Below are 27,884 nucleotides of genomic sequence, written 5' to 3'. Positions count from 1 at the left end.
AGATGTGCGAGTTATGAAATGGCGTTTCATACACGCTTTTTAGGCATTTTTTCTTCTGTATTAATTCTTACAGCAATACTGAACAACTATCCGATACAGCAGCAACAGCAAGCTAAGTACCTAGGTATGTATCTGGACCGCATCAGATTAACCTGGAAAACGCATATATTAATGAAGCTTAAGCAACTAGGTCTAAAATTTACGATGTACATTATACGTTACGATTATATGTAATAGATATATATAAATATAATATAAAAAATTATAAATAATCCGATTATTGCGGAAGCTTCTCGTGCTGTTCTGTCTGTAAGCTCATTACCAAGTATACCCGCGTGTCTGTCCTGGTGCCCAAATGAAAATAATGGATTTATTTTTCTTGTTTAGGTACCACAGTTCTGATTTGGACACTTTTGTTAAAATATTGTCGTATAGGTAGTCAATTTGCGGTAAGTCTGTTAGGGCATTTATATTATCGCTTGCAATGATAAATCTTTTAGTTTCATAGATCGAGGAGCAGTGCTGAAGGGCTTTCCAGTTGGTTTATCTTTCTGCGAATCCTATGGGCGATTGTGGATTCAAACTCCATTTATTTGTCACCTGCGAAGTGATCGCACATCCCACTCCATTTCTAGATTTTGACGAATCGGTAAATATGATCTCCTTTACTCATTGAATATATCTATTTTCGCTAATCATAATTTTAGCTATTGCGATTTATTGTGCTTATAAATTTTATACGTTTGTTGCATTTTGATTTTTGATTAGTCAAAATTAGTGTAGCGAATCAAAGAAACCCACAATTTGATTAAGGAAAATAGAGTTGGTTCTGTTGGAAACCACGGTTAACCCTTTGGGTCATTATTTAGTATGTGCACTTTTTGAAACAGTAGATTGCGCATGCGCAGACTCCATTTTCTTAATTATGAGCGGTTTTTTTTTAAGTTTTAAGGGGAAGTACTTTCTAAAAAGCGCAATAAAATTATTTATGACCCAATTCTCCTGCAATTTGAGGGGGATGATGCTCATATAAAAGCAAATTGAAATCACGTGTCAAAGAGTAACAAATGTTTTGGGACAAAGACTGTTAATGTGGAAATGCGCTTTTCGTAAATCGTTATTTTTAATACACGGAAGGTTTTTAAGACACATTTGCTTCTGAATAAATTTCTAAAGCTTTAGTTTTAACCCCAACACTTCGGGTTGCAAGTCGAAAAGCTAACCATTGATGGACATCCTATGATGGCTGCAATTATTTCAACAATGTTTGTCTGTGCATAATCCGCAATAAATCGAGCATGAAAGGACCAAATTCCTTGAATATTGCTCAAAAAGTTTCTCGATCATTTTGAGGATACTTTGATTGGTAATCGCGGTTACAATGATTCTTTCTCATTAAAGTCATTTTGATCATGATTGTTGTAGGGAGTAGTGGACCACCGAAGTTTTGTGTTTGAAAACACTTCTTTGTTACTACTTAGTTGGCGGTAGTCGTCTGTCGTGCTTGAAGATTTCACCTGCGATGCTATAAATTTGCTACGTTCCAAAACCGTTTTCACACTAATAGGCAACCCTCGTTTCATTAATGATTAATCCACTGCTGCTAAATTAAAGACAAAGTCAATCAACTACCAAAACTGAGTCTTCCAGCAACCTACGTCTCATTTTCGCCACTCATGCTCCATTCAAGAAAGTCATTTGATGATCTAAATGTATTGTGTCCAATTGTACGTTTTTAGTCGTAGCCCTTGTCAAAAATTTCCTTGTTTGGAGAAGACCACAATCCCTTTACCTAAAATGTGGTAAATATGGTTGTTGGCAATGATGTACCTACCGACGTCACAATTCCCAAATTCGGCGGACATTGGAATTTAACTAATTTAAATACATGATTGCGATCAGGTGACTACTTAGTGAACATCAAGTTTTTGAGACACTAACAATTCAAGATTTGGAGATATTAACGAAAGTATAGGCAAGACCGAGAGCCAAAAATCTGAATTTATCTGAAAGTGGTAATGGATAAATGATAAACATTACTCTCGTGGCCTTTACAAGTTCCAGTTATACAGTTTTAGTAATGCGAATGTGTTTGTTGTTTTTCTTTAATCGTGTATACGCTTTCGTGTGCGATGAACAGTTGCCGAAACGAAATAAATTTTAGTGTTTCCCGTTATGATATAGTGCAACAATAACGATGAAGTTGTGCGGTTTATTTTTCCTCGTGATAAGTTTGGGCTATTGGAAAAATTCTTTAGCCTTTGGCACCGGTAAGTCCTACAGTCCTTTGGTAATTGGTTGAACTCATCTGAAGAATTTGAAGTGTGTTAGTAGGCAATAGGTGATATTCGTTATCGAAATCGAAAATAAACAATGTTGCGCTTTAGTTAAACAGCCAAAGGTCAAATTTACATTTACCTCTAAAAAAGAGACGGAAGGTCAATACCAATAGTATTTCCTATACCTGTACACAGGAAAAGTAAGAGCGCGTTTAATTACAGTTCCAAATGACCGACTTAATGGCCATGGACTTCAATATCTCAACGCTTTGATTATGTTATTTGTTGAAAATATAATGTTTGGAGAATTCCGTTACGTTAATTATTAACAAATTATAATTTTAATACATTTGTGTGACGTTTCATTTACTTACTTATACGCTGAAACTGTCACGATTTAGGTATCTAATCAAGGTTTTTGTATTTTTGCAATACCCATAACGGGTTATCTACCGTTACCGTTAATTACCGGTAGATACCAACAGTCGTAAAGTTTAAGATTAAATTTTATAATTATCGCCACGCGACATAAGATTCTAACCAACCCCTACCAATGTAGACCTATCATTTTAAATATTTTACCAGCCATTGTTGTATGTGAAAATTTGGTATACCTCCGAGGTAATTAACATTAATGAATTTGGCAAGGTCGTGTCATTATAATGTAAGAAATGTGTGATTTTGCGTGTTTGATGCGGTAACCATAAAAAGTAACAAATTACATACTAATGACTGAATTAAATGTTTTATTTTAGGAATACCATTGTATTTTCTTTTATAAATACAATGGTAACTTGGAACTGTTTGAAATTATGGATTCTACAGGCTACATTCTATAAGAAAATTTTTTCCGGGTCGATCTGAGACAATTGTTTTTTCGGGGCTCAAAAAAAGGCAGTGTACAACCTTCCTTTTTTACCAAAAATCGACTACACCAAAATTTCTCGAGAAAACACTTCTTCTTATTAATTTTGGCGCGTAGAATCCAAAACAATTCGTACTTTTTCGATCAGAGTTCTCAATAAAAAGTTATAGACTAGAAACCAATTTTGAAAAAAAATTCAAAGGGCTGTAACTTTTGATCTAGTATCCCAATCTTCAAAAATATTTCGTGCACCACTTAAAAATATGAAACTTGGGGACGGGGTGCGATTTTATCTTTAGAATGCAATTGGGGGGTTGTTTGTACATCATTTAAACGTAATCGGTGAAAGAAACAAAAATATTTCGTGCACCACAAAAGTTACAACCCCCGCAATTGAGAATTGCTATACATGCATAGGAGAATTATCTTCAAAATATGAGGCTTGGGAACGGGGTACGATTTTATCTTTAGAATGCAATTGGGGGGTTGTTTGTACATCATTTAAACGTAATCGGTGAAAGAAACAAAAATATTTCGTGCACCACAAAAGTTACAACCCCCACAATTGAGAATTGCTATACATGCATAAGAGAATTTCCTTAAAAATATGAAACTTGGGAACGGGTCGATCTGAGACAATTCTTTTTTCGGGGCTCAAAAAAAGGCAGTGTACAACCTTCCTTTTTTACCAAAAATCGACTGCACCAAAATTTCTCGGGAAAACACTTTTTGTTATCAATTTTGGTGCGTAGAATCCAAATCAATTCGTACGTTTTCGATTACACTCTCAATCAAAAGTTATAGACTAGAAACCAATTATTTCGAAAGAAAATTCAAAGGGTTGTAACTTTTGAACTAGTAGCCCAATCTTGGAACTGTTTAAAATTATGGATTCTACAGGCCACATTCTATAAGAAATTTTTTTTCCGGGTCGATCTGAGACAATTTCTTCTTCGAGCCTCAAAAAAAGGCAGTGTACAACCTTCCTTTTTTACCAAAAATTGACTGCACCAAAATTTCTCGCGAAAACACTTTTTCTTATTAATATTGGCGCGTAGAATCCAAAACAATTCGTACTTTATCGATCAGACTTCTCAATCAAGTTATAGACTAGAAACCAATTTCGAAAGAAAATTCAAAGGGCTGTAACTTTTGAACTAGTAGCCCAATCTTGGAACTGTTTGAAATTATGGATTCTACAGGCCACATTCTATAAGGAAATTTTTTCCGGGTCTATCTGAGACAATTTTGGCGCGTAGAATTCAAATCAATTCGTACTTTTCCGATTAGACTTCTCAATCAAAAGTTATAGACTAGAAACCAATTTTGAAAAAAAATTCAAAGGGCTGTAACTTTTGATCTAGTATCCCAATCTTCAAAAATATTTCGTGCACCACTTAAAAATATGAAACTTGGGAACGGGGTGCGATTTTATCTTTAGAATGCAATTGGGGAGTTGTTTGTACATCATTTAAACGTAATCGGTGAAAGAAACAAAAATATTTCGTACACCACAAAAGTTACAACCCCCGCAATTGAGAATTGCTATACATGCATAGGAGAATTATCTTCAAAATATGAAGCTTGGGAACGGGGAACGATTTTATCTTTAGAATGCAATTGGGGGGTTGTTTGTACATCATTTAAACGTAATCTTTCCAATTATCTTTTATATAATGTCCATACCTAACACCCATACAAAAGAACACTCCATACTAAAGATTGCACCAGTCTTTTTCTCAATTCTACATCCATCTTAGTATTAAGCACCACTCTCTTTTTCATATACGCTTGGCCATTCCAATTCTTATCATTATCTCCTTTTTACTCGACTAATCGTCTGATATTACTGTGCCTAAGTATTTACGTTCGAGCTAGCGCCCTTTACATGTACTACTTTCTCTGCTCCAACTTTACTTACCTGCGACTTCTTGTGGTTCTCAATCCATACGGGTCTTCCATTTCTTTTAGTCGTTTTAACATTTCATTCAATTCCAGACTGACCTTCTACCACCTATTTTTCCTCCCATATTCCTTTCTTAGCACTTCCTCATCATACCCCCCATATAGAAATTAATTAAAGTTGGTGATAGACAACATCCCTGCCTAACTCCTCTTCATATTCCAAACCCTTCAGTAATGCTATAACGTGCACGAGTTGCTAATCTATCTGTTTTCTCTCCAATCCACACCCCTTGTCCCTTAAAAATTGTAACAGTTTTCCGTATTTCACACAATCGAGAATGCCTCCAGACACAGATTATAGTTCTTCTTCGTTCTTATATATCTCTCTGCAATTGTTCTTACTACTGTGGTTGCATTTCTTTTTCCCTTCTTTTTCTGAGCCGGTATCATAACGGTTCTAAGAAAATCTTCGGGCAACACTCCACTTTCGTAATTCTTATTACACAAATCCTCCTCATTCCCTCTTTCTCTGAATCCTCTTCTAAACACAACCGGTATCCTGTCTATCCCAGCAGTCTTACCATGCTTCATATCTCTCATAGCTTCCTGTATTGCTGACATCAAAGTACTCCCACCGTTATGTTCCCCTGATGCTTCCTATTGCTCTTCTATATTTATTCGTTTAGGTTTCTCATTTGCTTTGTATAACTTTTCCATATATTCTTTCCATCTATTCAGTACTTGGTTATCCTCTGTTAGCACCTTTCTATCCTCGCTTTCGATGCCAATCTTACTTTGAGTTTTTCCTTTGTCCTTTATTCTTACTTTGTTGAACACGATATCGTGCCTTCCTATTATTATTGTTCTTACTACTGTGGTTGCATTTCTTTTTCCCTTCTTTTTCTGAGCCGGTATCATAACGGTTCTAAGAAAATCTTCGGGCAACACTCCACTTTCGTAATTCTTATTACACAAATCCTCCTCATTCCCTCTTTCTCTGAATCCTCTTCTAAACACAACCGGTATCCTGTCTATCCCAGCAGTCTTACCATGCTTCATATCTCTCATAGCTTCCTGTATTGCTGACATCAAAGTACTCCCACCGTTATGTTCCCCTGATGCTTCCTATTGCTTTTCTATATTTATTCGTTTAGGTTTCTCATTTGCTTTGTATAACTTTTCCATATATTCTTTCCATCTATTCAGTACTTGGTTATCCTCTGTTAGCACCTTTCTATCCTCGCTTTCGATGCCAATCTTACTTTGAGTTTTTCCTTTGTCCTTTATTCTTACTTTGTTGAACACGATATCGTGCCTTCCTATTCGATCAAGTTTTTCTACCTCCTTACATTCATTTAGCAGCAATTGCCCCCTCGCCTGTTATCCATGCCTTCTTTGCTCCTTTTCATTTCCTATACTCTACCTCCTCAGCCACTATGATTATCGCATTTTTCATTTTTCTTCTGTAGTTTCAGGATCCTTCATTGCAACTTCTCCTTCGCAAAATACTTTATCCATACTTTCCGAGACTTCTTCATTGGCCAAAATTCCCATTATATTTTTCCCTTTCATATCTCCGCTGTAGTAAAACATCATTCCGTCTTCTTGTATCAGCCCACTTTCCTTCCACCTTATTCCGTTTACTCCAATAATACCCAATCTATTTCGTTCCATTTCTCTTTTCATGTTTTCTAACTTTTCTGCTTCTATTTGCGATCTAACGTTTCTCTATTCTCAGTCTGCCTTTTGCACTTTTTGTAGGGTTCTTTGAATACTGCCTCCTCCTAATGATAAACTATTGTAACTCCGCAGTATTTAGCTTTCGGGGAATCCATACTAAATAAATGTATACTCGTCCATTACCTACTTCCACGGAAGTACCACTAGGGTTTTTAATGGGGTGGTCTCCCGTTGGTTTCCCGTTTGTCTTGATACCTTCCTTTGGGGGCCATTTTGCAACACTTGGGACAACAGAGTGCCCTTCCTTCTACCCACTCATCGGCCCCCCGAAGGGACCATTGGCGCTTGGTATAGAGTTGACGGAAGTTCCTCGGTCGCCATATCCTCATCAGTGAAAACAGGTTGTATCACGTGAAGGGAGGTTTGGCATTTGAGTGGGAGAGGCTGTGTAAGGTGCAACCCACTCCTTACAACCCAGGTTACAACCCCATATTTTTGATATTTAAAAAATTGGTCAACCCAAATTCAGAATTTTCCTATAGTATACTTTCAAGGGAAACTATTGGTGGAAGAAATTTATTGTTTTAATGGAGTCTCAAAGTTCAATTCAGGGAAAATTTTTTAACAAATTTATGAACTCGTTTTATGAGTTTTTTAACGTTGGTATGCTTATTTTACGGGTTACTACTGACGGAATCCTCAATAAACCAATAATCTAATTAAATAATAGTTATTTACATAAAAATCAGGAAAATGACACATTACTGGCGAGGAAATATTGAAGTAAGAGGTCCGTTTGGGGCCGAGTACTTTAGTTTCCGAGTCAGGTAATATCATTTTTTTCAAGAAGTTTACTAAGTGCTGTACCGAATGCTTCGGATAGAGTTTCATCTTGGAGACCAATATGCTTGTCTCCCGTCCGCATGTTTTTTTTGAATTTTTCAAAGTTTTTTTTTTGATTGATTGTTCGTTCCTCTGTGTATACGATTATGCGTACATTTCTCACCGACCGATCTTAGAAAAGCGTTGACCGATGCTGCTCAAATTCAGTACAATGGCAGCCACTATCGAATATGATTCTAACCCTCACCCTAGGCCATGGTTTTTGGAGTGCCGCATAAGAGTTAATCAATTAAAGCATATTCGTTGTAGGTGAATGTTCCGGGGTCCTTTTTATGGCGCCCTTTACTTTACAAAAAAAAACCATATGCAGTATTATCTCTTTCATTGCTTTTTCCACAAAACGTAACTGTTATTGCAATTTCCGCATTTCATATACATAGCAGGACGCAATTTTTTAAGAGTAATTCTGCAGGGTCGACTTGTACTAAACTTGAATTTTCCTAGGAACAATTGTAAGTTTCTGATGGTGCTCCACTTGAGGAGGAAGGAAATTCAAGAAGTTAATTGTTAGGGGTGAATTTCCTTAAAATAACATTCTCAGGGCCGATTTTTCTTGTAGGTATCAATTATACGTATTTGATAGATGTCCTTCTATACGCGTAGTTTCTATGTAAGGTCAAAGAATACTTAGGTAAGGTGGATACGCATAATTGAGAAGGGAAAAAACGATCCAATAATGTATCCACTGATTAATTTGTAGAGAATTATCCTTCATTACGCCAAAGGAGCATTATTATATGACTCTGAAATTTATTTCCATCGACCTCCACCAATCGAGTATTTCAAGGATGTTATAGTTCCGCATTTTCAGGTCAACCCATTGCAATCTGCAACACTTTTACAAGAGACAGTTCCTGCAAGAGTTCATTTTCACCTTGTGACTTTGTTTAATCCTATTTACTCATGTTAAGGCACTTTTGTTTGCAAAATCGTGTTATCGCGCCCGTCATTGTACTGTTGGTGAAAACTTATCAAAAGAAAAACACACGTGCCCATTTAACTAAGCCTTTTTGAGATGACACTTACGCCACGATGCCATTTGTTATCATTTTTTTAAGAATTGAATTTCTTCGATCAAAGTCATTATCGCATTGGTTTGGCTCCTGATGAGTATATTAAATGCATCACTGATTGGTGGTTTATCGCTTATTATTATTCTCTTGATAATACGCATTTGGTTTATTTTTATAGGTCACGTAGACCATCAACTGTTGATATATGATACAGGCATTTTGTTTATATTATATGTTTTCACTTTTATAGTAAATATTGTTGATGCCAGTATTTCAGCGACATTGTAGAACAATAAAAACGGGCAAAATGTTGACTTTATCATTGAATTTTAAATGAATAAATTCGGACCCATTTACATAAATAAAAATAAAAAAAACATCGATGAAAATTACTTAAAAAGAATTTACTTCTCTGTTCATAGGTTCTTAAATAAATACATTGACCATAATTAGCAAATGTTTTCCTAAGCCAATCTACACAAAGAGGCAGCGTTTAATAATCAAGCAAAATCAATGAAATTTTTTCTGTTACGGCACCGAATCAAACAAAACAATTTGATTTTTACAACAAGAAATTGAAATTTGAACAATGCCTTTCTCAAAACCATGTTTCCTGAAGTCGATGGTTTCCGTCGTATAACAAATTGAATCGGTTTCCTCTGTGAAATGGATACACCTTAGATTACCCTAGCTCAAATTGCATGTGGATCGAATTTGGACAGCGCGGTCTCAGAATTTTCGCGAAGATGGTAAACGCAAGGAATTTTTTCGGAAACTGAGCCGCTGGGGAATTTTTGGTCGTGCACTTGTTCCCATCGGTTGCTCCTTGGCTTGCCTCCATTTGGGGGACTCCCCGGAGCTGCCTTTTCCAGCGCGAAGTGTGGGTGCGTGTGGAACTTTTTGGGGTAGTAATCATGACCTGACTGTTGCAGGTCCATGATCTCTGTGTGAATGGCATTGCCAGAAGATTGCAAGCTCGAACCACTTATCGCAAAAACAATGAATTTTTGTCCGAATTTGTCTATTAATATTCGACCAATTGGTGATTGTTTCAAATTCTAACGAATCAGATGATTTTTTAAGTCATTAAAAGCTAGGTAGCTTTTTATCAGCGATAAGGAATGCGTAAAATATAGTCGTTGTAAAATTTCCTGCTTGTATTAATCTCCCTAAAATACACTCGATTTTGGTTTTTAAATCAGGATAATTTTTAATTCACTCAAATTTTGTTACCTCCTGGAAAAACCTCTCGATCAAAGGCATAAGGTAAAATCCCTGGTAAAATCACTCCAGCTAAAGCTGTCGCCATTTTATCACGCTTTGAATCTCTAGTTCTTTTTCGTTGCAACAAAACTTTCATGTAAAAATAAAATTATCCGATTAAAAATCAAGCTCTTGTGTATTTACCACCCATAATAAGTTATTACTTACAGGATCCTGATAGAACTTTTAATTTTACGATTAAATGTTCCCTTATTTATGGTTTTCAATTTATTTAACAATCTAAATACATGGAAAAGGAATAGAAGTAAATGAATTAAACAATAACCGACACAATTTTTAATAAGAATGTAACATTAACAAGTTAAAAAGTAATCGTAAACGATTTACATAAAGCGCATTTCCACTTGCATTCATTTCCCATTTATAAGATGCAACTTCTGATAAAATCGTAAAAATCCGGCCACAAATATGAAAGATAGCGTTGCACATGGGCAATCCATTTTTGACGTGTTACTTCAATTTCAGTTTATGAGAAGAATTTCATTTCAATGCTTTTCTAAATAAGAAAGTTGGAACTGCGCAAACCTAAATTTTAAAACTAATGTTAGATTTTCCTTTGTTCCAAGCGCAAGTATCAAATTTCACTTAAATGGTGCCATAGATAAAAAAGTTGGCACTGCGCATGCGCAAAAGAAAATTTTGAGACTGGCGCTCGATGATCCTTTATTCCAAGTGCCTATGTATCAAATTTCATTTAAATTCTTCCATAAATAAAAAAGTTGGCACTGCGCATGCGCAAAACCAAATTTTGAAATTGGCGTTTGATTTTCCTTTATCCCAAGTGCCTATGTATCAAATTTCCTGTAAATTCTTCCGCAAATAAAAAAGTTGGCACTGCGCATGCGCAAAACCAAATTTTAAAATTGGCGTTTGATTTTCCTTTATTACAAGTGCCTATGTATCAAATTTTATTCAAATACTTTTATAAGTAAAAAAGTTTGCAATTCGGTTTATAAATGGTCGAGATGCGAAAAGGGCACTGTGAATTCGATTCAACTTTTGGCATTGCGTATTATATGGCTAAAGCTATGCCCATATTGAATTTCATGCAATTCAGTTCATTACTAACGGAGATGTAAAAGCGATCGAACATTTCTAAACAAAGTTATCGTTCACACGGACAGATAGATGGACAGACAGACAAAGGAACAGACGGACAGACCAGCATGCAGACGACAGATAGCAATGCAAAATTATAAACGATCTCTAGGATCGTTAATAAACGGCAAAAGTGTAAAATTATGGAACATGTAAAAAACAGTTTTTTGTTTTTTTTACAATAACTTTTTTTGTAAGCGGTACAGAAAAAATTCCTTCCTTGGTACAAGACTCGACACCACAACGAACCAAATAGCGAAAAAAGTAGAACAATAGCTCTTAAGATAAAGAACTAGTAGCGTCGCAAAACGAGCGGACGGACGGACGGACGGACGTACGGACGGACGGACGGACAAAGTGGCCACAATAGCGCATTTTTTTTTATTTTTGTGGAAATGCACTAAAAATGACAATTCAGCTAATTTTTCCAATTCTGTGTCCATTTGAATAAAAAATTTTCAGGTCGTATGAAAAACTTTAATTATGTTACATACCGGAGCCCCGACTACTATTTCCGATATTCAAACCGAAATTATGTTAACAACACGTATTTTTACACAAAAAAGTGGGTCGCTCTTATCTTCGTAATTGTTTCAACCTAGGGAAACGACACCCTAATGTAGTATACGCAACAATATACGGGTGTAGAAACGGTTTACGCACCATAGGGATTTCAATGCTAATTTCTTTATATCGAAATATTTTCTGCCCCTAATTACTTTAGATCAAAGTTGTAAATAGGTTTCTTGTAGCTTGAAAAATTCTGCTTATGCTTTCATTTATTATTTTTCAAATCGGGAAACCGGAAAAAATAAATAAATTAGAATTTAGTATTTGTGTAAAAATCGAATTTTTGATTCAATAATTTCACGGCAAGGGTGATTTTTACTAAAATTTATAATTATAATTACAATTTATAATTTTCTTAATTTCTCGAATTTACCACAACAAAAAATTACAAATGGGCGCATGAATAGACGCAGAATTTTACAATCTACAAGACATTTATTTACAACTTTGCTGTAAAATAATTAGGGGAGAAAATAATGCCATATAAAGAAATTACCATTGCAATCGTAAACCGTTTCTACACCCTGTATAGATTCTTCGCTGTTTTTCCTAATGTTTCCTACCCTATATTTTCCGAGGTCTACTAACATGTGTGCATTGTTTGACATACAGACCCCCTGGCGTCCCGTCACTATCCCTTAGGCGTGTTGTACGGGTATTATTGAATTAATTGTTTTAATGTCTTATGGACGTAGATCCCGCAAAAGCCAGAAAAAAATTTTACAATGGGTTTTGACATATGGTAAAACTCTACAGGCGTAGAAGGCCCTGAGCTTAGTGGGTTATCTCCCCCTCCACTTCCTCCTATCGTCTCTCCATATGGCTGCTTATTCCCAATTGCGGATTCAAATTTCTTTTAAGCCTGTTACAACTGCGTCTATCAACTTTCTGTTCGGGCTCCCCCTTTTCTGCTTTTTCTTAACTTGTTTTGTTACTCCTCCTTAGGTGACCCAGCCAACATATCCTTTGGGTTTTAATCACTCCTAATATGGATGGTTATCCATCTGCTGATTGGTTTAAACGAGTTAGTAGATTTTGCTATGGTTACAATAATGCTGTCATAATTTCTGGACTGCCTCTGTCATGGAAACTCAAATTTCCTGACAGAAGGTGGGCATGAAAATGGAGGTTTCAGGACGATTTTGGGTAAAATAAATTCAACTTTAGCTACCATTACAGGTTCGATTAGAACTTTTCGTACTGTCACATTTTACTATGACGATTGTACCTTCTTGTTTATAAATGTCGTTATTGTACACTGAATACGCTCTCTTTGCTTGCTAGGTGTATTTTAGTTTTATTTTTGTTTTACTTTCGAAACCTTTTCCACTAAAAAACCAACTAAACAAGATAAATCTGGAAATTAAACTTTATTACGGTAAACGTAACCATAGTGTACAGAAAAATCTATTCTGTACACTATGACGCAACTGGCCCTATTGTCGGAGATAACCAACACTCGTGTTTACCTAAATTTGTCAAATAACTCGCCATTTGACCTGAACATGTCGGAATCCGGAAGCATTTACAGTAGATACCGCATTTTATTGCATTTGCAATCGTGTACTTCTTCATTTGTGATTATGATTATATATGAGCAGAAAATGACGTTAGTATCTTCCACAATGGTTGCATTTGTATGCACACCACACACTTCTTGTACTGACGTAAGTAGGTACCCAAGGTATGCCTACATTTGTTGAATGCACAGTCGTCATGAATAATGGACAAAAAGTATTTGGAATTTTACCAAAAAAAATTTATGCGTTATTCTTCTATCTAAATGTTGCTTGCAGTCTAATCTCTGGCAGTTGTGTAGGTAAATTGTGAAATCGGTCATGTATATTTGTTAAGTCGTAGTGTTTTAAAATATTATTATCTCTGACTTAGACTAACAAATGTATATTAGAGCTTATAGGTGCATTCTCGCCCACACTTAAAATCTTAGGTAAACTTTCAAAAACCAGGCAGAAATGTGGATTTCTGCTGCAGATATGGCTTAGTTCTTCCTCTTTCGAACTTCTACAGTGTTTACTTTAGACTCTAGGTATGCATACTTTCAACTGATAATGTCACCCAAGGTTTCTGGATATATTATCAACAATTTACATTGTCAAAACACGTGATATTTACATTGGGAAGTAACCTACATAATTTTCCTTATAGAATCATACTTTTTGAAGGACAGTTGGTTTACACGGTGCTCCAGAGTCGTTCTGTCCTACCCAAACAATTATTTAGTGCCTAAATATCTTGTCATGGCTCATTGAATACATGATAATGAATCAAAGGTCGCAGACTTTAGTAATTTTGTTGACGCACGTTCGATTATCAATGAACTAAATGGTAGTTTAAATATGTATCAACACAGCAATGATTTTGTGAATGTGCAGCAGTTTATATAATATTTACGTTTTATTACCAATATTTCTGTAACAAGAAGAAACTTTTTTCAAATATTCCCAGTTGCTCTTATGCTTTGATGGACATTTGCGCAACTTTTAGGGCACGAAACGTCCTGCAAGGTGGTTCTGTGCTAAACGTTGAAATTTAACACCTTTTCAATATTTAGGCGCTAAGAGCTTATTTTTGGTGAGAGATTTTAATGTTGAAATCTCTCCTTTGGTCAAAATGAAATTGTGGTAGCATTTTTCGTCGCCCCAGGTTTTTGTGCTAATCACTGGAATCTCTTAGACGAAAATGTCGTGGCATTCATCGTCGCCTAGAGACCTCAAATTGGTTGCAATGAACACTCTACACACCATTCTTGTAGGGATTACCAGCCTCTTTTATTAAGCGGCTGAGCGATTTTGTTCAAACTTTGCACAGTTGACCTATATGCCACATGTAATAAGCCTATTGAATATGGGTCAAATCCAATGACCCCGTAGGGTCACACCGATATTGCTCTGCCGCTTTTTGAGATGCTCTTCTGATCCCAGACTCCAATATTTAAGTTTTAGGACCATAATTTAGATTCTGCTTGTTGAAAATGTTAGAATATAATAGTATATTACGTCATAAGATTGTAATAGTGCGTATTAAAAATGAGTGGAAACCTGTAATACGCAAATTGCAACCGAATTACGGATTATACTTTTTCTACGACCTCCGTGAATCTCGAAATAAAAATATGTCAAAACCCAAAACGACGTCCAATGTATACTTGTTTTCATTACGCACGGGTGTAGGTATCATTTTCAGGGAGGTCGTCGAAAAGTGCGATAGTCGGCTGAGGGATTTTAATTGATTATTTGACTGTGTTGATGGGCTGTTTTTATTTAAATAATAATATTCACCTTCCACATTAAAACTTGAGAGAATGGACTGTTATATGGTATCTGGGTATTTTAGTTCAGGGATCAGTGAGAATCAGAATCACCACCTTACTACCCTCTTAAAGGATATGTTATTCTTTGAAACACATTTCATTGCACTAGTACATAGACTAGAATCGTAAACGACAGGGTTGGTTAAGTGTCTGTAGTTTAAATTGACAAGAGGGGTAATATAATATAACTGTAATAATAAATTTGTTGGTTACATCTTCATGCAGGTAGAGTAGTTTCCTTTATGTTTATTTATAGTTTAATACATCGAACCGTGTATACAAATATATTGTTGTTACGAAAACACGAACCATACGAATAAATATACTGACGAAAAACAATTTTGAAGGATCAAGGCTGTTTTATAACGTCATCCGATGCATTGATGAAATTACATCTAATTGGTTTAATACTTAGACCGTTTAATATGATAATTTATACAACAGGTCGATGAAAACTCGATAATACAGCAGCAAATTCCCACCCCATTCTAAAAAAGAGTTTCCACAATTGTGTTTTGATATAGTAACGACGTAAAAATTCTTGACTAATTATAGTTCTCACAAATTTGCACATTAAACCTTGTATGAAGGTCGCTTTAAATTTCCGGACCGACACTTGCATCCGAAAAGGTAACTAAGAGTATTTTTATCTTTTTGTATTTATTGAAATCTCTATATAAAAGCCGTGTTAATTTCACCATTTATAACTCAAGAACAGCTGGGCCGATCTTTGATTTGTTGGATTTGTCCGAATAGCAGAATAACAATTAAAATACTCCGCAGGGGGTTTGGTTTTTTCCAAACTTTGGGGAGTTGCGACCTCACGGGCATGAGCGAAACAGGGGGAGGTTAGTCCACCCTCCTTTCACACTTATCTGTCAAACACCATAATCCTCGATCATCGACACCCTTTCTTCCTTCTTCTTTTTCTCGGAGTCCACAATTCTAGGATTGGTTGGACACAGTCCTCCACACTTTCCTATCCTACGCTAATCTTTTAATTTCTACATAATTGCCCTTGCCTACGTCCCTAAGTATTTCGTCTGTGTATCTAAACCTCTATCGTCCGCCCTGCTCTTGCCCTACTTTCTATAGCTAGCTGTACTAACCCTCCGTGTCTGAGCACGTGTCCTCGTCTTCTCTGTACGGTTTTCCACCTTTTCCTATTTTCCTGTACTAGCTCCAAGACTGCTTCGTTTGTTACCCTGTCCATCCAGCTAATAATCCTCGTTATCCTTCTATAGCACCATATTTCGAAAGCTTCTATACTACTTTTGCCTTCCCTGCCTATCGTCCAAGTTTCGCACTCTTGTAGAGCTACACTCCATGTACGTTTTTAACGTTTTTCCTAATTCCTATATTTATCCTGGATCTTAGCAGGTTTCGCTTTGGTTCAAATGCTTTTTTAACTGTCCTGGATTTTATACCTATCTTATTATCTTGTGTAACCTTACTACCTAAATATCAACATTCCTTTACTGTTTACATGCTTTAATGTGTCTTTTCCTATTCGGATCTTTATCTTTTTCCTATCCTCTCTTTTCGCGCATTTCATTCCTTTGTTTTTTCCTTGTTGATTTTCGTACTGTAGTCTCTAGATAGTATTCCCTCCATACATTTTAAGCCTGTTTCTAGATCCCTTTCCCTTTCTTCCTTCCACAAAAATTTAAAAAAATGCGCTATTGTGGCCATTTTGTCCGTCCATCCGTCCGTCCGGCCGCTCGTTCGTTGAGACGCTACTAGTTCTTTATCTTAAGAGCTATTGTTCTACTGTTTTCGCTATTTGGTTCGTTATGGTGTCGAGGCTTGCACCAAGGAAGGAATTTTTTGCGTTTATTGCTAAAAAAGTTATTGTAAAAAAAACCAAAAAACCGTTTTTTACATGTTCCATAATTTTACACTTTTACCGTTTATTACCGATCCTAGAGATCGTTTATAATTTTGTATTGCTGTCTGTCGTCTGTCTGTTGGTCTGTCCGTTTGTTCCTTTGTCTGTCTGTCCCTCTACCTGTCCGTGTGAACGATAACTTTGTATCCGATCGCTTTTAGATCTCCGTTAGTTATTCACTGAATTGCATGAAATTCAATATGGGCATAGCTTTAGCCATATAATACGCAATGCCAAAAGTTGAGTCGAATCGATTTAAAATTCACAGTGCCCTTTTCGCATCTCGACCATTTATAAACCGAATTGCAAACTTTTTTATTTAGTTAGTTTCAAAATTTAGGTTTGCTCATGTGCAGTGCCAACTTTCTTATATAGGAAAGCAATGAAATGAAATTCTTCTTATAAACTGAAATTGAAGTAGCACGTCAAAAATGGATTGCACCTATGCAACCTTTCATATTTGGGCCGGATTTTTACGATTTTAACAGAAGGTGCATCTTACAAATGAATGCAAGTGGAAATGCGCTTTTTGTAAATCGTTTACGATTACTTTTTTAACTTGTTTTAGTGCATTTTTGCAATTTGTACAATGGTAGTTTTTAACCTCACTTTGGCTGGCTGGCTGGCTGGCAGTAAATGCTGGCTCGTAGAAGAATGCTTGTAGAAAAACGAGGAGTGTACGTGTACTTACCGGGGCCGTGTAATTAACAGCCCATAGGCGCAAAATATGTAGATCCGACCCTGTCTACCACACAAAAATGCGCTGAAGTCCCTTCGATCTCACACGAGGAGTTTGATAATTTTTTTTCGGAATCTCGAGATGTTAATCGTGTCGATGGGATGTATGGCTCCAGGTTAGCGACTCGTTAACGGTTTGTTGGTTTTTGTCATCGATGTCATGATGCTATTAACCCATCGTTTAATTTCTCGCTACTTTTCCACCATTTGCACTTCTTTTGAATTTCCTTTTATGCCTTCTTTAAACGACCCTTGCTTCAAGTGTTCTTTTGCCTTCAATTAATTGTGAGCAGAACAACTTTCTACACAAAACTCAATTCATTTTAAATAAGTAAATCAAATTTATTGTGGGTTCACAAACAAAGAAAAAATATTAGCAAGCCAAACCGGCTTTAATTGCAAATAGGTTGAGCTCTTTAAGAATTTTCAAACCATCATATACAACGACCCTTTTGCAGGTGACAGTGTTGAAACAGAATTGGGTTGGATACCTCCTTCGGTGAAAATGAATTAGGAAAGATGGGCGACGGATCGTGCACATTGAAATCTAGCCACCCATAACACCAAACTTCTTTGAATGTTCAAATTATACAACATTTTTTGAAACTCTGTCTTTTCTGGTGTATCCTTGTAAAAGTTACGAGCAAACCACCATGGGGTTAATGAGTTGGACCAAAAAATTGGAAACACTTGGTTAAAGTATCACAAGTTCACTACGTACAAATGTGCACTTTAATGTTTCTTATTGAATTTTTTCTAATGTAACAATTAGGATGAGTTTACGACTACTTCTTCAGGTTCACCGGCAGTAAACATTTACACAGCAGCTTTACCAGTGGTTCTTTGTATATTAAACGCGCTTACTTAAATTATTCTTGACCAAATACAGAAGTTATGACCTCCTTACGTAAACAATTCTTACGCGATTGTCTATTTCCTCCTGTTAATTTTCGCAATAATCCATATTTTTTCTATACGAGTATAAAACGGACACGTAATAACTTATTTACTTCAAACTTTGTTCCTTTTTAACAATAACTACCGGAACTAGCAATATTATATATTACGTACCAAAACAAATACTGGACCTGACGGTTGTCTAAAACTCGAATCTGATTCAAACTTTATTGAGGGTCGTTCACTTGTAACAACATCTTTCCAAACACGAATCTTTTCCAAATTTTACTAGGAAATCCGCCATACTATCGACTCTGTCACGAATTAATTAACAACTCTAATTTTCAGACTACACATCGATTATCTTTACAACAAAATTTCGAAAAAATTTAAATGCAAATTTAGAGCTACCGTTACCTTCTGACATGCTTCACGCTTTATTCCCTCTAGCTTACAATAAAATCGGAAAAACCACGTAAAGAATGTGTCTAGCTTTGTTAACCAAATGTGCTCGCTTTTAGCATAGTTAATCTAATTATGCTCGCAATCGTCAATAGAGATAACTTTCATTTTAACAGCCGAAAATTTCAGTGTTTGCATTTTCAATTAGGCCCTAGTAAGTTGGACAGCTTGTGCTAAGCCATTACTCAACTAAAACATCAGGTTGCTGGTACAACTCCTTGGCTGAAGACTTTCACCATCAGATATCATTCGTTTTAGTACAATGGTGTTAGTAATGATTTAATATTGCATTTCAAACCTTTTGACCTGTTGGGTGTTCAAAATAGCTGTTTATACGATTTGGATTACTGAGATCTAGTACAAATAAATCACATTGTATTATATTCTAGTCTGACCTTTGAATATCGATAAACTTTCCAAAAACGGAAGTCAAAAACAAAACGTAGTAACGCGTATGTCTTTTTTCAGTTATCACCCGAGAATTGTGCGACCAAAGCTACATGCTAAATTTGGCACCTACTGGCAGGGCGTCTTCAGTGACAATCCTTTTAAATCCGAAGGATCAGAAGAAAGTTTGCAGACTAAATATTACAGCACCCACATCTCATGTTATAAATTTGCAATGGCAAAAAGAAGCTGAAGAGCAAGAAAATGACACATTAGATAGCTCCCCTTGTCCATTAAGTGTGGTAGGTATCAACAAATTAGGGCACCACTTCAAAATGTCTCTTTTAGTTTCTTCCTGATTATAGAACCGTCTCAGTTTGGAAAGGTAACCCTTGCATGAAAGAGAAACTGCCAGATGTAGACTTGCTAACGCCCAATCTAATGCTCACATGGAATCCGCCGCGTTTTGCGAAACACGTGAGAGGAAGAAAATTGATAATTACGGCGGTGGGGCAAGGTAAAGTTAAAAACGTAATACACGATATCTCGCAAAGATCAATATTAACATTAACCAACCTATTTGCACAGACTATTTTAAAGGGAGAGATAAAAAGTCGTTAAATATTTTTCATAGTATGCAATCGCATATTCCAGATTTTACCCCGACTGTCCTCGCTACCGCTTCTACATTTGTTTGCAGGCCTTATCAATTTAGAAACTAAAACAAAGATAATGTCATTTCAACGGCCGTTACATATTAGTTGTTACAGACGAGGTCTGCATCCAAAAGAGGCAACACGTATGCATGCGAATCGGGTGGAAGCCTATGCTGTGTATTTCCGAAGAATTAGTTTGTGACGGAAACCTGAACTGTCCGAAGGGGTCGTCGAGAAGTGATGAAGATCCGGTATTGTGCAAGTCCTTTTCACTGGATCGCAGTTCTTGGAAACGTGTAGCGGAGGGCGTTATCGGGAAAAACAAGTCCGAAAAACAGGAAGATTTAATGAGTCTGAAGGACGTAAAGTCATACGAAGGTAAATAGTATGGTTGCTGACGTGGACGCCTTTTATTTGGGGATTCAATTCCAGTTACGCTTCCTGACCATGACCACCATGACACAGGCGACTCCGTATCGGCGGCGATCGCCCATTACGGTACTTGGGGTTACCTGATGCTAGCAATGCTAATTGTTGGAACGATACTTATGTTTTGCGGATTGTGGGAGTGTTGCTTCAGAAAACCTAAGCCGCAGCTGGACCTGCAACCAGCAGCACCATCAACAACAGTTCTAATTATAAACCGCACACAAGACAGCTCTGGCACGCGTCCTCCAAACTATGACGAATTGGATCAGCCCCCTCCATACGCCGCTCTATTCCCCCATAACAAGACGAAGGTGGAGAGAGACAACGTGATTAGGAGACACGAGCCGGTCACTGAGGAGTCGGTAAATGAGGCATTCTCAAGTGCATGTGATAGCAGTGACGAGCAAAGTGACTCGTACGTTAGTATAGACGATTCGAGCAATCGACTTTATAACTCATCCAGCAGTAATGAGTTGGAAAGAGTTAGTGATAGACATACTTCTCCTGTTTTTTGTATTGTAACTAGCATGTAGGTAATTGTGATATATTATAGACTGAAAGGACTAATCTGTTTAAGGCTTATTTTTTGTAAATTGATTTCCGCCACTAAATCCATTTGTCCTCTTCATCCCTCTCTTTTTTTTAATACATTAAATCATAATTGCCATTAGTGGTAATAGTGATTCTCTTCTATGTCTTATTCTATTCTGTCTGTTGCTCATTCAGTGAACCTACCATCCGCTAAACTAATTGAATCGCTACTAAAAGCCAGAAAAATAACTGTTACCCTAAACTCTCTTTACCAATCAATTATTTTATGCCTTTTAGATATTTTGTTCCCCCACTGTTGTGTTATATTTGCCTGATTTCTTTGCGCAATAGAATAGTTTTTCTTACTTTTCATAGTATGCCAATATGACGTGTGTAGACCAATGTTCTTCTACACAAAAATGCATGACAGGTATCAGGACGATATTTGCTGACTCGTTGTTTTTCAGTAGATACCAACTTCCGTCAGATCTACATTTTTTTAACAATTATTGTATCATCAGTGTTGGGTGGAGTGCAATTACTAACTTTGACCAAACTTTTGACAAATTTTTGAATTGCTACCGGTCAGAGGCGCTTGAGTTGCGATGCTCTTAATTTAGAGGCAAAGTGCACAAACGTGAAAAATAATCAAGAATAATCAAACTCCACACATTTCAGGAAAAGCAGTTGAAAGTATTTACCTAGTAAACAAGATAACATTGTATGTGCCTTACGAAATATGCAATTGGTTGTACATTTGAGATAAGAATATGACTTAATTAAATACGGTGAACGCCATCAAAATTCTGCTAGGACAATCGACTTTTTCTAAATGAGAGTGTTCGACATTTTTCTTATTGCTTCTTCTAAAACACCTTGATGTCATGATTTTAGAGATATGAAAGCTGATGTTTATATCATACATTTGGCTTTGAACGAAAGTGACCAATTTTCTTACCGAATCGTCCTTAATACATTAACTTGTATATGGTTTGTATCGATTTCTGCAGCAACTTGCAACGAATGTTACAATTTTCTTCTCTTCCTTCCTCTAGTTAATTTGCCACTATTTCAGTTAAATAATAATATTTATTTTTGACATTCAGTTGACACTGCTTAGTCTCGTCTGGATATTTAACATGTAAAGTAAGTATATAACAATCAAAACATATGAATAAAATATAAAACAAACAATATTAACATAAATGAAGGGTTATGGGGCAAGCATATACTCTTCGACACTGTAATAACAATTTGCTAATAGTTATTTACATAATAAGTCATGAAAGTGGTCGTTTACATGACGCGGAGGCTTACTGAAAAGTATACGAGGACGCTGCGCGTCCGAGTATCTCTTTAATGCCTCCAAGTCAGGTGGACTCACTTTCATGACGTATTATGTATAAAATTTTACCTGAAACCGCAACATGTAGATAACTTTTCCAAATTAAATTATTCATATGTGTGAAATTTTGATACCTAATCACTCATGCTAAAATCACTTTATTTAATTGTTTCCATAGAGATTTCAAATAATTAAAACAGTCAGTGTCATTTTTAATGCAGTTTGCAGTTTATGCTTTGTACTTTTCATTTATACAGTCTTTATAACTAGGTACAACTAGGTATCAGCATTGAATAAAAATTTTTATTCAATGGTATCAGTGAAGGAGAGTACCTACGCGGGATGTTGTTATAATGTAACCGAAGCTGCGGCCGCCGTAGCGCAATATTCGCCCACTACAAAGTCAAGAAAGAGGTACGAAAAGGCGTACAAACCTTTTAATGACTGGCGCAAAACTAAAGGAATAATTACTTCCACACATATTCCATTAATTGTTAGTAATTAAAAAACCATTATCCTTTGTGTAGGTAAATATTTAAAAATATCCACATAGTCCGCATTTTAATTATCCAATCGTTGATTGAGTAACTTATTCAATGAACCATCTAATTGTTATTTTGCATGTACTAGGACTGTAATGGGAGTCAGGCAAAACCATTACAGTACTAGTCAGGTAAAGATCAACTTTCTAATGTCAAAATAGCTCTGAAATTTAGATTTTCTTGACGGTTTCAGGGAAATAGTATATTACGTAACGAGTGTGAAAAGTGTCTTTCAAACGAGTCATGTACACTATTTTTCCTACCGCTCTCCATACAACCAAAAATCTACTTACATAATGAAACAAACGTTATTTTATTTCGAATTTTCACTATAAAAATTGAATATGAATTGATTATTTGTACAGTTGTTAAAGTTGGTCGGGTGTTTCAAAACATCTGCATTTAACATATGTGTGTTGCATTCTTTGGAAATCAAAGTAGACCTGGTGACTGTGGAAACGTTGTAAACCAGACGTTGGTCCATTTACTGCTGTTGAGAAAAAACTAGGTTCGCTACTTGTATTTAAATATCTGAGAGTAGTATATTTTTTTAAGATATCGGAAAATTCGCCAGTAATAGTAAAGGAACGCGGCTTCTTAGTTTTTGTCTCTGGTATGTTAATGTGAACGGCAGAACCCATGTTTTCGATATCCTGTACTTTTAGTTGAGCCAATTCGTGCGTTTACGGCATGCACCACTGACACCAACTACTAAAACTATCTAAAAATGTGAAGTATATTCAATTGCTTTTTAACGAACTATTGTTATAATTACTTCAGCAAAGAGGTACTTGTCATTTGGAGCTTCTGCAAGAAATGTACTAATATTATTTTTTTAATGTTCGGTTAAATTCCCGTAATGGTAACTTTTTTATTTCCTTATTTAATTCGGGTGATCGAAAAGTAGTGCGGACAATTTGAATTTTCCGTAAAACTAAACATTTATAACGTTGATAACATACCAAATGTCATTTATGTAAAAGCAGTGGTGCATCAATTTAATCACTAAGACATAAATAAACTTCCTTCTAAACATGTTTGCCAATTCCTTAAGTGAAAAATATTAAAAACTTAAAGCGCTCATTTTAAACTGCAGTTTTTTTTGATCACCCGATAGAGCGAGAGATCAAGTTTTTAATTCTTTAAAATAGGCACGACAATGGTCTCTAGTCCCAAGTCTAGCTATAATGCGTATTGCTTTTTTCTGCAACCTAAATACTCGTAATGTACACGCAGTTTCGCCCCACAAAATAATACTATAGTTTATTATGGAGTGGAATACTGCAAAATAGCAGCTCAATAATGTAGCGTCATCTAACGATTTTCGCAATTGTCTTAACAGGTAAATATTTCCTGACAGCTTCATATACAAAGTTAAATCGACGTGAGCCTCGCAGTTTAGTTCATTATCAATACGTATACCCAATAACTTTACATTTTGATCTGTTATTTTTATTTTTTGTTGTAGTAAAAGTTATTTTCTGCATTTTATTTGGATTGTTTTTTAATTTGTTTGTAATCAACCATTCCTGTGCTCTCTCTTCAGTTAGACTTACGCTAGATGTTAATTATTGTTCTTTATCCATAGCGGAACATAAAATGGTAGTATCATCAGCATATTGAATGCATTTGTGAGGTTGAAATATTTGATAGATCATTTATATACAATAAGAACAATACCGATCCTAGTATCGACTCTTGCGGTACTCCATACAGAATGGGTTCAATGCTAGATGCGAAATTATTATAAGAAACACATTGCTTTCTATTTGTTATATAAGAATGGAATAGTTGCAATGGTTTACCAGGTATCCCATAGTGATTTAATTTTTGTATTAATATGGATGGTTGCACACAGTCAAAGGCTTTCGATAGATCATAAAGAAACGTTATTGGTATTTCCCTATTTTCGAGAACCCCAATTATATATTCAATTAAGGAAAGTACTGCTTATAACAATGCGATCAAAAATGAGTTGCTGCGAGAAATACACTTTGGAATTTTTGTTTACATTGCGAAAATCGGTATTTAACTTGAACTTTCCAAAAGGCAACTCGACAGCAACTTCATTTTTTGATTCGCCCGTTAGTAGAATGCTGTGGTCTAAATCCAACATTGGACTATAGCTAAGTATACAAGTGTTTAGTCAAAAATTCCATTAGGACGATTTTTAATTAGGATTTCGGCAACTTTTGAGAGCGTGTGTAAGTAGATGAGCAAAGGGACTTCTGGATCAGGAAGTGACGTCAAACCAATCAGAATCGAGTATTGTGGTCACGTGGTCACGTGTGAGCCAATGAGAGCGCGTGAGTCGGCCATTTTGTGACGTCACATTTTGCGTGTTTTGCTTCCGGTGTTTCTGGATCAGGAAACGCGTCACACCAATCAGAATCGAGTATTTCGGTCGGCCATTTTGTTTACGTCACATTTTGGGTTGGATCAGGAAACGCGTCACACCAATCAGAATGCAGTATCGGTCATTTTGTTTACGTCACATTTTGGGTTGGATCAGGAAACGCGTCACACCAATCAGAATGCAGTATCGGCCATTTTGTTTACGTCATATCTAGGTTTCCCGCGTTTATTTCTGGACCAGGAAACGCATACTGCTGATTAGGATATCCTGTTTACAACACCGGATGCTGCTTCCTGTTGACGTGACCGGACGCTGCTTCCTGTTCCCGCCATTTACGTTTCCTGCTGATTAGAATTTACCGGATGCTGCTTCCTGTTGACGTGACCGGACGCTGCTTCCTGTTGACGTGAACGGATGTTAGTTTCCTGTTAACGACCGGACGCTGTTTCCTGCTGATTAGAATTTACCGGATGCTGCTTCCTGTTGACGTGACCGGACGCTGCTTCCTGTTCCCGCCATTTACGTTTCCTGCTGATTAGAATTTACCGGATGCTGCTTCCTGTTGACGTGACCGGACGCTGTTTCCTGCTGATTAGAATTTACCGGATGTAAGTTTCCTGTTAACATGAACGGATGCCCGTCGATACATGAATTACGAATCTACCGCTTTAGTCAACTGAGCTAAAAGGGGCGCGCGATTGCAGGGGCGTAGAGGGTGGCGTTAGATACTCACATATGAGCTGCAGCTAACCCTACCTGCTATAGGTATAGAGTAACAGCGTGCGAAATTTAGTTGTTATTATAATTAGAATGGGAAGCTGCAATCTCGCGATAGTGTTTATTTATAGCAGCTATGATAAGACGCTTAAAGGTGTAATAACCATTTTATTTTAATTAATATAATAAATATCTACATATACAAAATGCTAGAAATTATGAAGCTACAAAGTTTTTTGTGTGCGCTCCGCCATAATACAATCTCTACAATAAATCATTAACGGCGCTGGACCATCGATGTGGGTGCGCTGCCATGGTTGATTCCAGTGTTTTGTACATCGTATTCGATTCCGCAGCTCACAATCTCTTTGAAATACGGTTGGAATCTTGATCCATATTTTCAATAAGTCATTTACACTTAAACTTAACAATTCGCTCTTCGTCTCAATATAATTAGACTCCTTTTGAGCCTCTCGCCTAGCGATGTTGTAAAGTATTCGATCCATTATCGTTCGATATGAGGACCGAAATGAACATTAGCATCCCCGTTTTATACCTACACCTTTAAGATACACTGCGCATGATGGATTTCTTCAAATCCCCTCCAAAAGTACTTTCAAGAGCAGGTATAAGAGTAATAAGAAAGTAAAAAATCGATTTATATCGAGATGAGTGCACAAATACAGCAACAATCGCAAGATTCGTGGGGTAGCGAAGATGATGCAAAGTCATCGCTTTCGCTGGATAAATTATCGGTGAATGAATCCTCGAAAGAGGAGCAAGGTATGCATTGAATAACGCCGATTATTGTGGAAGCAAAAGATGTATGTTTATAGGAAAGGAAACCTTAATATCTTCGTGGTCGTTATTCTTAGACGGAGGCATTATTCTCGAAGTTGGCGTTACACTGGACGAGTACTTTTTCGATTCCATCGTGCAAATATCATGTCCTCCGCATTATGATGACCAGTATTTACAATTTGAGCGTTGCGAATGGAAAGAAATATTCAATTTTAAAACTGAACACTTAATTAAACATATGGTGCAGTGTACGCCTAAAAGAAGGAGCAAGCATGAAATTTTTACCGAGTCCAAAATAATAATACTTGAAGCGGAAGAAGAAGAAGACGGAGGATGTATTCGAATAAGCGAATCAGATAAATCTATAATATTTTCCAAGCAAGCAATCGATATGATATTTATCGCTTCCGAAGTAATTACTCAAAAATTGGATGTTGCCAACCACTATGCGATGTATTGTCTTTATGATGACTTTACGCGTGAGGTTGCAAAAATTCTACATACCGAAGGTGTTACTAGCGAAGAGAGCATGTTATCGAGAGGGAAATTGATATGCCAAAATCTCAAATTGTTAACATCGCTAAGCAGTTGGAAGGAAAAGTATGATAATTTGCAAGACTTGACTCTTCTAACAGAAATTGTAAACATTCACCCTCGAAAATTTATAAATACGGTTGTTAGTAAAATTAGCATGTTAAAATAAATAATTTTTTAACATAAAAATGCTTTTTATTTATTCATAGGTATGGATACACATCAACTTTTTATCCACCTAATGCCGCATATACAATTCAATATGTTTATCAAACTTTAAAAGTTTAGCTAATACATTATATAATTGCTCCAATACGCCTTTATTAGCACAATGAATATTGAATAAGGATAGATCAATGTCACCTGATTGAATTACACGACCTGTATATTCACTATATTTATGAAATTTATTTCCGGTGATAAAGTATAGGTATCCATCCATGTATTTGAATATAGAAGTTATCTTAGCCGGAATATCCGGAAAGGTTTCCGCATATATTAAGCGATTTTTAGGCCGATGACTACAATCATCCAAATCTAGCAGTTCATTTGCACCATGATAAATAAGCGTGCGTCCGGTATAGGTGTTAACTGCAGCATTCACTTTATGGCTGTTGGGAATTGTGAAGTGGCTATAAGGTTGAGGCCATCCTGGCAGCAGTTGCAGACTAGG

At 36.3% G+C, this 27,884-nt stretch overlaps 2 protein-coding genes across 3 annotated transcripts; both read left to right on the top strand.

Annotated features, from left to right (window-relative positions):
- Positions 1–505: 505 nt before the first annotated feature.
- LOC116176945 lies at positions 506–20,958 on the top strand. Of its 2 annotated transcripts, none has more exons than XM_031495788.1 (5): positions 506–649; positions 19,382–19,602; positions 19,649–19,817; positions 20,071–20,334; positions 20,389–20,958. In XM_031495788.1, the coding sequence occupies exons 2-5, from the start codon at positions 19,414–19,416 to the stop codon at positions 20,916–20,918; spliced, it is 1,152 nt and encodes a 383-aa protein (XP_031351648.1). In that variant the 5' UTR covers positions 506–649; positions 19,382–19,413; the 3' UTR covers positions 20,919–20,958. The 2 variants fall into 2 exon arrangements, with proteins under 2 accessions (XP_031351648.1, XP_031351647.1); XM_031495787.1 differs by lacking the exon at positions 506–649 and adding an exon at positions 1,692–2,270.
- A 4,328-nt stretch (positions 20,959–25,286) lies between these two features.
- Positions 25,287–27,837, top strand: LOC116175336. Its single transcript, XM_031493406.1, has 2 exons — positions 25,287–26,659; positions 26,713–27,837. Exons 1-2 carry the CDS (start codon positions 26,545–26,547, stop codon positions 27,378–27,380), a joined length of 783 nt encoding a protein of 260 aa, XP_031349266.1. The 5' UTR covers positions 25,287–26,544; the 3' UTR covers positions 27,381–27,837.
- Positions 27,838–27,884: the final 47 nt, after the last annotated feature.

This window comes from Photinus pyralis, unplaced genomic scaffold (assembly GCF_008802855.1).
Source record: "Photinus pyralis isolate 1611_PpyrPB1 unplaced genomic scaffold, Ppyr1.3 Ppyr1.4_LG7, whole genome shotgun sequence".
NCBI lineage: Eukaryota > Metazoa > Arthropoda > Insecta > Coleoptera > Lampyridae > Photinus > Photinus pyralis.
Note: the sequence above shows the minus strand (reverse complement) of the source record. Positions and strands in the feature narration are given on the sequence as shown.

Coding starts and splice junctions, on each gene's coding strand:
- LOC116176945 (XM_031495787.1), top strand. CDS start 2,198: ATGAAGTTGTGCGGTTTATTTTTCCTCGTGATAAGTTTGGGCTATTGG. Junction 19,603..19,648: donor CCCCTTGTCCATTAAGTGTG/GTAGGTATCAAC, acceptor TGTCTCTTTTAG/TTTCTTCCTGATTATAGAAC. Junction 19,818..20,070: donor AATTACGGCGGTGGGGCAAG/GTAAAGTTAAAA, acceptor TAGTTGTTACAG/ACGAGGTCTGCATCCAAAAG.
- LOC116175336 (XM_031493406.1), top strand. CDS start 26,545: ATGAGTGCACAAATACAGCAACAATCGCAAGATTCGTGGGGTAGCGAA. Junction 26,660..26,712: donor ATCCTCGAAAGAGGAGCAAG/GTATGCATTGAA, acceptor GTATGTTTATAG/GAAAGGAAACCTTAATATCT.